This window comes from Acipenser ruthenus, chromosome 7 (genome assembly GCF_902713425.1).
Source record: "Acipenser ruthenus chromosome 7, fAciRut3.2 maternal haplotype, whole genome shotgun sequence".
Lineage (NCBI taxonomy): Eukaryota > Metazoa > Chordata > Actinopteri > Acipenseriformes > Acipenseridae > Acipenser > Acipenser ruthenus.
Window position 1 is genome coordinate 59,875,204 of NC_081195.1, and position 15,613 is coordinate 59,890,816.

The window sequence follows — 15,613 nt, forward strand, 5'->3', positions numbered from 1 at the left end:
ATTGTCTTGGTTGACAGAGCCTCTTTATAGTAATGACAGCTGGAACGAGTTAATCTAAAACCAGTCAAAAGTCCTTCAACAGACGTACAATGCACATTCAATAATTCAAGTTCCCTGCAATAATAATAGAGTTTATGTAATGCAAGAACATCATCTGATTGAATGTTTAAGTACTAGAGACAAAGAAGTTTAACAAGCATAGTGTATTCTCATGCACACAGCCTCCTGATCTTTGGGGAATAAAAATCAATAAAGATTGGAGAACACTTTTCAGCCATGAAGTCAGATAAAATAATAGCTGCAGAGGTGCAGAACAGTTTAGATTAGGTGTGTATTGGGATCACAAAGCACCATATTCCCCTGAGTGAGTTCTCACCGGGCAATCTTGTTTTAATAGTAGAAGCTTAACCGTATGTTACCTCATCATAAGCTATTAATCATCATGTAACTTATTAAACTGTAGGCATTACTGTGTTCATTGATGTTAATTTATTGTTTGTGGATATTCAGGGCAGTTTATTATGGGATCATTGATTTTAGAATGCACATCACTTTGTACTGAAAACAGTCAAAAACAGTTGCTTACAGATCCTGAACAAATCCTGTACAGAGAAGTAAGTAAATGGACACCCATGTTGAAATGTTAGATGAAGTCCTGGAGTCAATACCTGAATGTACTCTATCAGGTTGCTGACCACATATCACTTGACCTTTTTCAACATTTGCTGTTAAAAGAACCCCCCCCCCCCCCCCCCCAGTGTTACAGCACATCCTTTAATAGGCAGCCCTGCAGTGATAAACTTACCAATTTAGTCATTCAACACCATTCATTTGTCAAATATGATTCTAGAAACTTAGTAGACCCTTTTGACATTTAATTAATTATTTAATGGTATCAGACCTCACTGCAGGGTGTACTGGAACAACACTCTATAACATCAATATGAGATGTGTGTTGATTGTTTGACATTATGACCTGCCTCCCTGTTGCCCACTTTTCATGCAGTACACGCACACACATCAATTAACTCTGCAGAGTGAATTGGCAACCGTTTAACATACAATTAAGTACTGTGACAACAATTGCTATTGGATAAAAAAAAAAAAGTCAGTCCTTCTAATTTAACTTTTAAATTTGGCTGTGCAATGGTTTGCATGATACCAATGTGTGCTGATATCCTCCTGATAAGGTAATCTCGTTTTTGAAAGCAGTAGGTCTGCAATGCTTTGGAACAGTTCACCATATATTGAAAGCATGCTGTTAGTCTTGGGGGGAGGGGGGAGGCTACAATCCCCAATAGCTATCACCATTGGTTAAATACAGTGCCCCAAAAATGTCTTGAAGTTCTTTGCAGCGGCACATCCACTCCAGCGGGTTGATGTTCCATCACCAGACCTTGATTGACCGCAGACAGTGTCTGAGGTCCCACCTCAATTGAGGGCAGCGCCGTTGGGCCAGAAGGAGAGATCCTGGACCAAAACTGTCTAAATCACACCTCCGTTTAATTCAAAGTGTCAATCATTCCGACACAGCCCACACTACTCGTGAATGTTGCCTTGCCCTTTAAATAGTATATGCACCTATAGGATCGGGCCATCGTTTGCCCCGATTACAGCCTTGATACAACGTGGGGAACGTGAGCTCGGGGGATTGTGGTGGCCATATAAGATGCCTGAAGTCTGTAATCATCCGCAAACCACTAGCACACAGCTCAGGCACAGTGGATGGGTGCATTATCATCTTTTTTATTTTTATGGCGATCAGTTTCTTAGCTGATTTATGTCACCCACTATCTGTAGTTTTCCTTGACCGTTTGTATACAGATTTGCAGATCTATGCTGTGAGTCCTATCCCTGAAAGTCAAGATGTTCTGCAGAGAGATGGAGTACCTGACAATATCAAGAGCTTTTATAAAGTCAACCACATCTGGAGATTCAGATATGACAGACCTTTCCATAAAGGAACAAAGGATAAAGAAAATGAATTCAAGGTACTGTGTCCACCAAGTCCCTGCTTCAGTTATACACAATCTTGGATTCAGTGAGCCATAACTTTGCTGCTTTCTTTCCGATTTCCTTCTACAAATGTATGTATGCTGCACCTTTGACAATGCTATTGTCCAATAATTGTTGTGTAGGGCCATACGTGTTCAGCTATTCAAATAAATGTGGTCAAAACCTTTTGTAAAAGTAAGGTGCTACTCCTTTTAAAGACATTGAAAAAGCAGGTGTGATTGGATCCTTACAATACCAGTCACATCTGAAATGTCAATTTAGTAAAAATGTGTGACCTGGCTTACAGAATCTACCCCTAGGCCAAGACATCTCTGATTTTGATGTATCAATAGTTATATTTAATGTTTGTTAAATTATTCAAAAGGTAATCCCAAATATATCAGTAGTCTCCTACAGAAACTTAAAAATAGAAAGTTTAGTACAATTTATTATTGGGCTTTAATAAAATAATAATAATAATTTTTTTATACATTCTTTTTTCTTTGGTGGCGTTAGAGCTTGTGGGTGGAACGGACCACGCTGACATTAGTGCAGAGTTTACCTGGAATCTCTCGATGGTTTGAAGTGGAAAAACGAGAGCTGGTGAGTTCAAACTCGCCAAATGCCCAGTATATACCCCATTTAAAGAAGTTAACCATGGCAGTGTAATAAAGCATAGTGAAACCATAGGTAACCCTTGGAAAGTACAGAGAGGTATGGGAAAAGCACAGCAAACCAAATGCATAGTAGAACAACACTTCAGAAGGGAAATCATTGATGAGAAATCAACCAATCACTGTTAAGGGTTTGCAGATGTCATCCCAGACATAGAATATACATAGTCTCAGGTTGAAATTTTTTTTTTGTTTTTTTATGTTAAAAAGTTCCTGTCTACAATATCAATTTTTGTGATTTCTAATAAGTTAATACAGTACTTTGTGTTGGGTGTCTTTATATTGACAATCTACACACAATGTATAGACAGAATTTGCAATAGCAATAAACTAATACCAGTCAAATGTTATTATTTAATTTAGTTTTAGAACTATTTACAGAGCAGCACATTAAGTCCTTCTCAAACATTCAAAACACCAGATTTACAAAGTCCATTATATGCATGCCTTGCTATTATTTTAACGTAGGATGATTTACAATATACCAGAGGCGTATACTATACTATATGTAAATATATGTCTCTGTGTGTTTGTCAGGTGGAGATGAGTCCTCTTGAAAATGCTATTGAAGTAATAGAGAATAAAAACCTGCAGCTAAGAGCACTCATAACTCAGTGTCAAGCAAGACAAATGCAGAATATCAACCCACTCACAATGTGCCTGAATGGAGTCATTGATGCTGCTGTTAATGGTGGCCTTGCAAGATACCAGGAGGTAATACAGATTCAGCTTGTTCAATACATTTTATACCAGTACCTAGATTCTGGAGTCCACATTCATATTCATATTCTATTTCAATTTTAACTCTTTATTTATCTATTTATTTATTTATTTATTTATTTATTTTCGACACGAAGAAAGTTAACAAAATAAATGACAATCTTCAAACTTGTTCTGCTTTAAATCACTGTTTCAGCAATAAACAGGAGACACATTTTTTCCTGCAGGCATTTTTTGTGAAGGACTACATTGTGAACCATCCTGAGGATGGAGAAAAAATTGGACGCCTGAGGGAGCTTATGTTTGAACAGGTAAACTTACAAACAACTGCAGATTACCGATAAACATTACGTTTCAGTTTCAGGAAGATGTTACTTGCTCGGAATGACCTAAAAAGCCCATTCCGACTTAGAACATCAATTCCCCCACATGAGGCCAGATTTATTCATTTTCTCCAGCATTCAATTTGCAGCTGTTAATTTTTATTTTTCATACAGTATATAAACAGGGCAAAAAGACTACTTCAAATGTACGATTTAATTACATAAACTAAAATAAGGAAGCAAATACAGTATTTCAGTTATTTGTGTAACTGATTTTAATGATAGCTATTAATAAAAGGTATTTAAATCCTTTTTCTTAACACAACCATATGCATGTACATGTTATAATTCTGATGCTGTTGATGAGTTCTTTGTTACTACACATTTAAGTAATTTAAGACACAGTACATACTGTAGTACCCATATTCAGTCCTGACAAATGCACAACTGTGTCGTTAGCATAGTTTACAGCATTACCTGTTTGTACTGCATTGTAATACAGTTTATTGTAGTATTGCTTCTTAAAGACTCAGTAAGGGGCACCAGTTCCAGTATTCTCAATCCAATTGGGCCGTTTCCCAAAAGGTACTTTACCCTAACCAACATGTGATATGTGAAATCTAATTAACATTTGTTGGTTTGTTTTAGGCTCAGATTCTGGAGTATGGATTAGCTGTTCATGAAAAGTTTGTACCTCAGGATATGAGACCATTGCATAAAAAGCTGGTTGATCAGTTTCATCTGATGAGATCAAGTTTGGGAATACAGGTAGGAAATCTGTTCTTGCAGTAATGTGGTTTTTTGTAAGACTGGGTAGCTAATAGGTATTGATATGTAAGGTAGTTTTCCAAATAAACAAATCTAATCTATTTAGTAAAGATCAAAACACATTATAGTGGACTCAATAATACCACCTTGGAGCCTGATCTCATCCTGGATATTACAAGATTGCCCCCGGTTACTACTTGGACAAAACCAGCTGCTGCAGAAAGTGATGCTGGTGGCTCAATAGGGGGTGCTCTTAACTCTACTAGCAAGAGCTCATCCGGTTCCCCAGCATGGGATAAGGGAGCATTTTATGACAGGAGGGGGCATCTTTTAGAGATATGAAACCCCTTATATTTTGTACAATTGAGGTGAGCTTGAATATTCTGTTGGGGGAATTCTAATTTGTTTATATAATCCAGAGTTTAAGGTAATTGTTATTTTGATAATTTCGTGCCAGCTGTAGCAAAATAACTTTTTAAATTTTATTTATTTATTTATTTATTTATTTATTTATTTTAAATACTTAGGATTTCCCAGCATATGTTCGTGCAAGTCCAGTTCATTTCACCAATGGAAGTCCACGTGTATGCAGAAACTCCGTGCCTAATGTCATAAGCCCTGATGGTGCTAGAGTAATCTCCAGACGCAGGTAGGTGCCATTTTGCTTTTAATAAGTGTCTTTTGCATCATTCAGTAGAAATAAAATAAACTGTTTCTTACTTTCCTCAGTATTGGCTAATGAATTACCAAAAGGCAATGACTTGGAATATAATTAACCTGGATTACACACACAGAGACTAAATATAATCTTACATTAAAATTCCGTCACCAGAAAATAGGAAATGGCCTGATTTGTTTGTTTATTTCCAGCCCTCTGAGCTACCCAGCCGTCAACAGATACTCGTCCTCTTCCCTCTCATCACAAGCCTCTAATGAAGTAAGCAACATCACAGGACAGTCAGAAAGTTCTGATGAAGTCTTCAACATGCAGGTACGCAACTACATTACTCAAGCAATGTTTTAATTGACGATTACTACTATGTGCTGTACTCGCCTGACCTAAGCACCATGTTACTGGATTCTCAGCTGGAGCACGATCCTTGCACTATTGCATTACTAGTATGTCATTGTATATATAAATTGTTTTAATCCTAACGTATCCTATACTGTATGTTAATAGTATACTTTGCACTTACTGTAAACTATACTGTGTGTATATATTGTTTTGCATTGTACCCTTGTATTGCCCTGTATCACTTGTAATTTGCCATGGATAAAGGCATCTGCCAAATAATAAAATAATAATAATCACCAGCACACAATACTAGCTCTTCTTTTCATTAGGCTTGTTAGGGAAGTTTTAATTCAGTTACAATGCCCACAGCAAACATGTTAGAAGTTATACATGCTAGGATGTTATATTGATTGATGTTTACATTACTATGATTAATAAATGCGTTCATCCTAAGAGTTGTGTGTCCTTTACAGACAAAAAAAGGTGCATTTGTATGAAATGCACTTGAGGTAAACGGTTATTGAGATTAAAAGCCTATCCACTTTTTGGGTTGATATTTTAAAAGGAAATGCTTGCATGTTTTTTTATTTTTTTATTATTATTATTATTTTTTTTAATAAAATCAAGGTCATATATCAGGGATTTTTGTTTCAGCCAAGTCCATCTACCTCAAGCTTAAGTTCTACTCATTCTGCCTCTCCAAATGTGACCAGCTCTGCTCCATCCAGTGCCAGAGGTATGGCTGCTTTACTGTGTTTGCAGGACAATGACCAAGTATAAAATCTCCTTCATGTCAAGTTCTTTACTTTTGCCTCACAAGGAATAAAGCAAATTAGCACAGAATTTTTTTTTCTCGTGAAATGAAAATGTTTTCTTCTTATTTATTTTTTTAAAATTTGAAACCATGATATCTCTCAATAAGTAATCTGTGTCTTCATTTTTTTCTGTGTGGTTCTGGGGACAAAGCAGGTCTTCAGAAATAGGCGTATAACCCGAGCTGTCTACGCCCTCTGCTAGTCAGTGTGTGCTATGACAATGCAGATTACATTTTTCCCCCCCACTCTGTTCAGGTTCCCCATTGCTGTCCGACAAACACAAACATTCCAGAGAGAACTTCTGCCTTTCTCCAAGAGAAAGGCCCTGCAGTGCCATTTACCCAAACCCCTTGGAAGCCCCTCAGGTGAGGTACATGAAAGATGCCTTTGAAGGGGTTACATCTAATGAATACAGTAAACTGCACTACATCTGTCTCACACTTCAGTGTCACGTTGGATTGTCCCAGTAAGCATACAGCATGTACTGCCTGTGGACTACAATATAACTTAATTTGTAGTATTCGTCAAATGTATCATATATTTGTTCTATTATTAACAGAGGATGCTTGCTCATCAAATAGGGGATAACTCCTTACCAAGAAGTGATCCAAATATTTCGGCACCAGACAAAGGTAGGAGTACATACATAACATATTCATCATATGTTACTTTTTTTTTCAGTTTCTGTTATAAAATGTATTTTGCTCCATTTGTGCTGTGCTGCCTGTTTGCAGAGTTATTGTGTCAGATTAACCTAATAACCTCCTTAAATGCAATAATGCTTGCTCATCTGATTTGAGTGACGTGGTGGATGACAGCTGATAAAATGTCAATCCATTACCAGGCATTTCATAAATTCAGATATTTTGGTTCTCCTGCTCCTGTGAGCTATTGAGAAACTGAGAAATACATTGATTCTGACACAGCTAGTTGGGCTCAGACATATAATTTGCTGCCTGGACTATTCAGAGAATTTTGATGCGGCAGTTCTATGGGCAGCAGTTACCCCCTGAAAGAACCTGAACATGATTGACACTTCAGATACTGTGCTCATAGCTGGAACATGAACAGGCTGTACAGACATCTATGACAATGGGCTTGAGATGAGAAGCATCTGAAAGCACAGGTCTCACAAAAGACTTCTATGCATGCTTCAGTGCCTCTCTTGAATCATTTTTGTGTACCACAATTTCACCATAACTGCTTTTTGACATGGGTTGCTGGATTTCTCTACAGTAGAAGCCTTACATACTCACTATGCGGGTGTCATTGAAATGATAAAAATGTTGCGTTTAGTGTTCAAAATACAATTTATTGATACTTGAACAATGCGTTCCAGTAAAGCCTGACAATAGGATTTCACTGTTAAACTGCAGTGTAGGGTTACTTGTGAGTTTTCTAGGTGAATTCTAGGTGAATTGTAGGATAAGAGGGACAATACATGCAAGTCTGCTGTGAGCAGGAAGGTTTTACAATGAACAAATCTACACAATAGCTGTAATGAACTCAGCTTGGGTCTTGGCATTGGTATTTTACCCAGAGACAATTAGCACTGCCATGTCAGTGTTGAACCAAAGAAAACATGACTTCAAGTCCTAGACTCTATTGAGAGTCCATGGGTTTTATTAAGCAAAGCTTATGAAAGACTTGCTTTTTTAATTAAATGTTTATTTTGCATTGAAACATGTTGTCTGTTACAGTAGTGAATCCCACTCCAAGCAGCTGGAGTCTGGATAGTGGTAAAGAAGCAAATACACAATTTTCAGAAACTGTTGGAAAGTTGGTATGTCCACCTGTACCACCCAGAACTCCACAACCAGGTAAACATGCAGATTAATACTAATAATAATTAAAATACCAAATCAAACACAAAAACACGCTATTAAACAGTATTTATTCGTTACAACAAAGGTTAAAAGGCACTGCCATGTGAGTCTTGCGATTCCCTGGTTGGAATCTTGGTCATGCTCAGTTGCTGATCTTGGCAGGGGAACACTGCTTTGACTTTGTGCTCCCACAATATAGGAAGACACCATGTCATATAAACATCCAATAGTATGCTTTGCAATTCAGCAGTACTGTAGTTTACACAGTGAAGGAGCCATGTAAGAAAACAATGGTTTATTTTAGAGGCTTTGTGATAGAAAGCAATGTCTGGACGATACTCTGTCAAAAAGAAAATACTGGTGAAGTTCCATTTTTTTCAATCATTTTTTGTTTACAATCATTAAGCGTCTGTTGTTTTAAAGATTTAATTTACAAGCAAACAATATAATCATTCTTCATTGAAACAGGCTCTCCTGCAAAAAACATGCAGCCTCTGTCTCCAATAACTACCCTCAGATCTCCACAAAAGGTTTGTCACTTCTGATTTTTCAAACTTGTGTCCTGTTCTGTTACTACAGTTTATTCATTCACAGGCAGGACGATGATAGAGTACTAGGGAACTGAACAGTTTGTCCTGTCAAGGTCAGAAGACGAATAATACAGACATTAGCTGTCCATAAACGCTTCACTCCCACAGGATCTATGCATCCCTAGCTATGATATAGACCCTCTATCATGCCTTGGATTATACCAGCAGAACGAACTGCTTGTTTCATACCAGGGGATACATTGTGAAGCTATATATATATATATATATATATATATATATATATATATATATATATATATATATATATATATATATATATACACTATTTTAAAAACGGGCACGTTTACTGTATTTATAATATACATAGTTTCAGAAATAACCACACCGTAACTTTTTTCTGCTGTGAAGAAATACTTCCATTAAACAGAAGAGGGCACACTTGTACAGAATAATGTTTAAAAATAAATAAACAAATAAATAAATAAAACACTTTACAAAGGCTGTTCTATAGGTACTGTACTATTAATCTTTTATTATTTTTTTTATTTTATTTTTTTTTTACACCAAAATAACACGTGAAGTATTACCAGTATTGGTTATATTAGGTTTACTTATTTGGATCTGTGTTCATGTCATGTACAGGACTAGTTGTGGAGTCTAAATTAAATACAACATTTCACATATATATAGAGTGTCCTCTATCATGAATTTACACTCTCATTTGTTTGTTTTTTAAGCAGAGCTCTGTGCAGTCATTTACTCCATCTCCTACCGAGTACCAGTCCTCTGGGTTGGTATCCAACTCTCCGGTTCTGTCAGGAAGTTACAGCAGTGGGATCTCGTCGCTGAGCCGGTGTAGTGTATCAGAAACATCTGGCACTGAAGCTCAACCGAGTGATCAGATGCTAACAACGTCAGCCTCCAGTGGTTCTGATGAACTGACAAGAAGGGAGAATAAAACCCCTCCACCTTACAGTGTCTATGAACGTTCAAACTCAAGGCGACCAGTGCCACTACCTCACAGTCTCTCTGTTCCTGTCAGCTCAGATCCACCAGCTCTCCCGCCAAAACCGCACCAGCTCCGACCCAACAAACTGGAACATGAAGGCAAAAGAAGTGAACAAGTCTCGAGGCCTAGGCCTCTGCCTAGAAAAGTATCTCAGCTATAGCAGCTGATTTATTTTTTGCACTGTCACACTTTTTCCTTTTTTATTAATGAAAAATGTTTTAGGAAGATCATAAACTGTAAATGGTGAACATTTACACACAACTACAATCAGTATCTTTAGTGTAGCAGGCTATGTTTAATGAACCCTTTGGAATTAAAACATGGTACTGTGATTTGAAGACATACAGAACTTTAAAAGATGTCCAGTTGGTTTTGATATTCCAATTCTAATTTATTGTGAATAAGGATTTAGCACAGGTTTGTTTTTTTTGCCTTAAATATTTAACAAAAACTTTAACAATGCTGTGACAGTAAGATGAATTGCTACAAGGCATGCAAATCACTGGACACAGTTTATTAGACAGCTAAAGGTGCTAGATGTTTCTTATATTCCTTTAGGCATAGTATAGTTTCAAAAATTCACCTGCCTGAAAACTAGTTTTAAATTAGCGCTGTGGGCTATTCTAAGTATTGTGCCAAAGGAACAAATATGATTTTATGTTTACTGTAACAATAGAGTAGTAACTGGAAATGATCAGCCGAAGGATAATTAACTTTTACTGTGCGCAGTTAAATGTGCTTTCCCATTAAGTGTATGTAAAAACAACCTTAAGCATTGTCTTTCTGATTGCATGAGCCTTTATACAGCAATAGAAGTAATTTTAGACAACGCACAAATGGGTTTTACAGTTAACCACAAGCAGTATTTTAACAGGTTTTCAACTAAACACAACATGAAACAGTGACTTTAAAATAAATGTATGTTAGGACACTGGTGAAATAACAAATGTACTGTACTGTAAGATTTCATGAATTCCTATTTTAAAACTTCACAATTGTTACCATCTGCCAACCCATTACAGAAAAGGGCTTCCCCCCCTTTAAGAATCAAACTTTATGCATTCTATTTGCAGTGCTTTTGTCAATTTTAAGTAAAGCAGTCTTTAGCTACTTGTTTGTACAAAATTCCAGGGGAACATTGTTGACAGAATGTACTGTAAAATTAATTTTCAGTTTTACTGTATTAGTTGTGGGCGAATTACACCCATGCTTTGGACACGATTCATTGTGAGAATTGATTTTTTATATTTCAATGGACCGTGTATATTGATTGATTGCTTAATTTAAACAAAGTGACCAGCTTTTTTTAATACTAAATATAGCATTCTTAATAGGTTTTAATTTTTGTATGGTTTAGTTTTTTTGTGTAATTGCAATTAAATAGTTACCAGAATCAGTACATGTGAAAAAAAACTGTCAAATTACAAAGATGAGATTGTTGTAAGTATGCCAAATATGTATTACAATTTTTGTACATAATGTGTTTTTAACAAATGTAGCCATATTGAATTTACAGCTTTGAATGTTGCAAGAACAAATTATAACTATAAATGTTAAATACGTATATGTTTTAGTGAGGAAAAAAAACAATAGACTTTAACTGCACCTAATGTGTTTACTTGTTTAAGTAACTACTACTAAAATTGTTTATTTTTTCTTTTGACAAGCAAATGTTTTTCATTAAATAACATTTCATATTATTTGCTTAAAATAAAAGTACTTTGTATTTTATTAGAAATGGGTCACAATATTCATATTGTAGAAAATCTGCTTATTATTCCTGGGTTGTAAAAGCTGTTTGTTGTACAAATAGTGTTAAGTATAGCCATGTTTATATTTGGTGACTGCACACTGTAGGAAAAATATTATATGTGATTTCTTTTTATGTTTTATGGATGCGCAAATTGTCTATGAAAGAATTTTCAATTGGAAATAAAATCTGATTTTAAAGAACAAAACAACAATAAAATTAACCCCTCTAATGCAGAACTGTGTTGTGAGGATGTTGGTCTTACTCTCTTTTTTATTTATTTTGTTCTATCCTTTTTAAATAAATTTAGAGTGCTCAATGATTTTAGTCCAATTTTTCTTCCTAATTTAGAATGTCCATTTATGTTCCCTCACCGCAGCAACACCCCACAACCGCTCAGGAGAACTAAATTTCAGTGAGCAACCTTTATTCCCACTGCAAAAGCCAACAGCCTCTTTACAGAAACTCTACAGCAGATAATGGCAAGCTACCGGCCCCTGGAGGACAAAAGCCAGCCCTGCAGGTATCTGCTTGATCTAGCCAGTAGAGTCTGTGTAGCGAGAAAAGTCCCTGCCAATTTTGTCTCCCTAGCCCGCAGGAGCGCCAAAGTCAATTTGACACTTGCTGTGGAATCCCCAGCAAAGTACAGCAACTTTGCACAGCTAGGATGTAAACCTGTGCTCCCCTGACTGTATGACTCACCCTGCACACCACACAGTCATGCCTTTTACCGTGTGAGCCACTCTGGGACCCAGGGTTACTCTCCTTCAGCAGTTGTTTAACAATAACAAACTTTATTCAAATACTGATAGTTTTTTTACAGCCATTGTCAGATCTCCTTTGTGACTAGATTTTAAACAGCTACAGTATGTTTGTCTAAGAAGAACATAAGAACATAAGAAAGTTTATAAACGAGAGGAGGCCATTCAGCCCATCTTGCTCATTTGGTTGTTAGTAGCTTATTGATCCCAGAATCTCATCAAGCAGCTTCTTGAAGGATCCCAGGGTGTCAGCTTCAACAACATTACTGGGGAGTTGGTTCCAGACCATCACAATTCTCTGTGTAAATAAGTGCCTCCTATTTTCTGTTCTGAATGCCCTTTTATCTAATCTCCATTTGTGACCCCTGGTCCTTGTTTCTTTTCTCAGGTCAAAGAAGTCCCCTGGGTTGACCTTGTCTATACCTTTTAGGATTTTGAATGTTTGAATCAGATCGCCGCGTAGTCTTCTTTGTTCAAGACTGAATAGATTCAATTCTTTTAGCCTGTCTGCATACAACATGCCTTTTAAACCTGGGATAATTCTGGTTGCTCTTCTTTGCACTGTTTGTCTACAGTAAGTGCTGCAATTCGTGCAAACTATTTCCTTAACTTTTCTTTTTTCAGTTTTGTAAGTTAATTTGAGGGCTTAATCTACATGTTTTTTGTTTTGGAGCATTGCTTTAGTTCCACTCAATAGTATATCTTGATAGTACTGTACAACTGATATTAATATGAGGCTTGGTGGTCCAGTCGTTAGAGAAAGTGGCTTAACCTCCTTGTCCTTTGGATGAGACGTAAAACCGAGGTCCTATTGTATGTGACTGCAGCAGCAGTTGTAATGCATAGTTCTCTGTAAATCGCTTTGAATAAAAGTGTCTGCTAAATGACTTAATAATAATAATAATAATAATAATAATAATAATAGTTTTTTAAAAAATTAATAAATCACATTGTAAAATTGTATATTCTGGAAAGATGTAGGTGCAACTTCATAAAATAATTCACATAACACATTTTAGCATGCAGATACAGTAACACCTATTCCAACAGATATTTCAGGTAAATAAAATATGTGCATTTAGAAGGTGGTGTTGAAAATGAGTATTGAAGCTCATTAACACAGTCGAAGAATACTGTCTGTATGTTACTTTGGAGCACTGTTTTGATAGATTTTTGTAGCACAACACTGATGTGATCTTGCAACAAACTTCAGCCTTTAGCACTACAGAAAATGAGTTGGTGTAAACAGTATTGTTTGTGTGTTTTATGGCCACCTTTACAGTGTCCTTGGCCAATGGGTGAATTAAATATTTAAACTATGCACTTGTCACTGTTATCCATTATTAAACATGAAATGTGGATTTTAATCATTGATACCCAAGCCCTCTTGGATTACATGTATTAATAGCAAACTGTATACCTTCAACGTCAATCAAATTTTATTTGTTGTCGCAGTAATTCTGTAACAATTTCATAAAATGTCCATGTTATTACCAAATAAGCTTTAAGAAAGAACTATGGTAAGTGTCATAGAGATGTGCCTATGCAGCAGCGACAGACCCCGAACGAGGTCTGTGGGTATATAATAAACCCAATGGAATGAAATGGATGAACAAGAGAGGCGCAAAGCACAGAAAATATGTGCTGAGCAATTTCAGGGGTCTGCATAAGTGTGCCTTAGAGGTCTACATAAAACACCTGGAATTAAAGACCTGCCACTCAATGCATGTTTTGCTCATGCAGACCGCTCCCTAATCCCATTGTATAGGTGTAATCCACCAGCGCACATAAACACTGTAGCCACATGCATTGAGTGGTCTATACCTCTTTACGTATGTTGACCGACCTCTGGGGTACCTTTAAGCAAAAGACATGCTCATTTGGTACCTGGCCAGGGTGGGGGCTCATTGTATATCATTGGACTCGTGTCCTTTACGATCTGTTCTCGGTCTGTAAATTTCATGTGGGGAGTGAGCAAATCTCTGAAACTTACCATGGTCCTGTGTAGTTGGTACCCAATTCCCTATATTGGCTTAGCGTTTGAATTTAGACTTGATCTGATCGGTAATGGCAGCAGTGGGCTTGGTCTAAGGAAAACAAAATACATGTTTGCATGTGAACATCTCAGGAAGTCCTCTGTAAAATTCCCTGCCCGCTAACAGAATTAATTTGTGCAGAAGTTAAATATCCTTTTGGTCTGCTGTAGCCACAGTGTAAATAATACTTCTTGTAGCATGTCTGTTTCTTCACTTGGCATGAACCAGAGCATTGAAAAGCCTAGCTGTCAAAACCATGTCAGTACAGTACTGTTTATACAATACTCTGACTAGAATTGCTGGGGTGCTGGTGGACATTAAAAGACCATTCTTTGTAATGATACATGATTCATGCTTTGTTAAAAACCAAAGGGGAATAACTAGAACTAGCTATGTAACATTAATAAAGGAACAGTATTGAAAAATACAATGTTGTCTGTTCCTGCTGTGTACTATTCCTGTAGAGGTCACTTCTTGTTGTGGTGATTATCTAGAATCATTACTATCTATGAGAGCCTTAAACATGACAGGTTTCTGCTGGAATGGTGCAAGAAATCCTGTCTTCAATTTAATAAACCTGCGGTTAAAAGAAAATGTCAATGTTGTTTGGCAAAAAACACAAACTGACTTCTAATTAGGTGCCTCATTAATTAAATAAAAGGTTATTAATTATGAGGTATTTTGGCTTGCTTAGCATTTAATTTGAAGATAATAACTCGGATAATCACAGAAAAGGATGATGTGCCTTAACAAACTTTTTTTAAGGTTACCTCTACTATTGGACTGGGAATAGCCTTCACTCATAAAGAATATACCCAACAGATAAGATAACTTACCTTAAACCAAAAAAAAAAAAGAAGTCTGGTATGAAACATTAATCAAAAGCTACTCTTTTCAAGTGACATTCTTTTCAACAGCATTCTGTACAGAATACAAACTTTTGTTTCATATACATGCTAGATTCATTTTTTTCATCTTAACCATAAAAGAAAACTGCCAACTTGGTTTCCTTGCAAATACAATTCAATAGTTTTTTCTACCCTACCTGTTACGACCTTGCATACCAAACATGAATGAGTTTTCATTTGTAATTCCAAGCTAGATTGAAACAGCTGAACCCCTTAATCATACAGCAATGTTTTACCTGCTTTACCCATTAACTTACAAATGTATTTTACCATACTTCATTAAATGCTTTCATGATCTACCATTTTTAGCACTATTAGGTATAATGTTAAGAACTCCTAATCTGACATTGCAGCCCTGCCTTCACAAGGAATCCTTATTGCTTAATCGCCTCACAGTGGCTGTGCCAATAGACTCTCAACTGCATTTGAATTTATATCTGTCTATTTTTGCCTGACTTACTG

At 36.4% G+C, this 15,613-nt stretch overlaps 1 protein-coding gene across 14 annotated transcripts in view; it reads left to right on the forward strand.

Moving 5' to 3' along the window:
* LOC117415409 (dedicator of cytokinesis protein 4) overlaps positions 1-9,977 on the forward strand; it is a 104,216-nt gene extending 94,239 nt beyond the window's left edge. For 3 of the 14 annotated variants that reach the window (XM_059027446.1, XM_059027454.1, XM_059027459.1), the window contains 13 exons: positions 1,825-1,991; positions 2,512-2,598; positions 3,207-3,383; positions 3,617-3,700; positions 4,361-4,480; positions 5,008-5,129; positions 5,351-5,471; positions 6,135-6,231; positions 6,566-6,675; positions 6,870-6,942; positions 8,011-8,130; positions 8,605-8,666; positions 9,425-9,977. In XM_059027446.1, the coding sequence (XP_058883429.1) occupies positions 1,825-1,991; positions 2,512-2,598; positions 3,207-3,383; positions 3,617-3,700; positions 4,361-4,480; positions 5,008-5,129; positions 5,351-5,471; positions 6,135-6,231; positions 6,566-6,675; positions 6,870-6,942; positions 8,011-8,130; positions 8,605-8,666; positions 9,425-9,856 (1,772 nt within the window). In that variant the 3' untranslated portion in view covers positions 9,857-9,977. The remainder of the gene's footprint in view (positions 1-1,824; positions 1,992-2,511; positions 2,599-3,206; positions 3,384-3,616; positions 3,701-4,360; positions 4,481-5,007; positions 5,130-5,350; positions 5,472-6,134; positions 6,232-6,565; positions 6,676-6,869; positions 6,943-8,010; positions 8,131-8,604; positions 8,667-9,424) is intronic. The other 11 variants (XM_059027451.1, XM_059027455.1, XM_059027447.1 and 8 more) reach the window with 10 other exon arrangements.
* Positions 9,978-15,613: the final 5,636 nt, after the last annotated feature.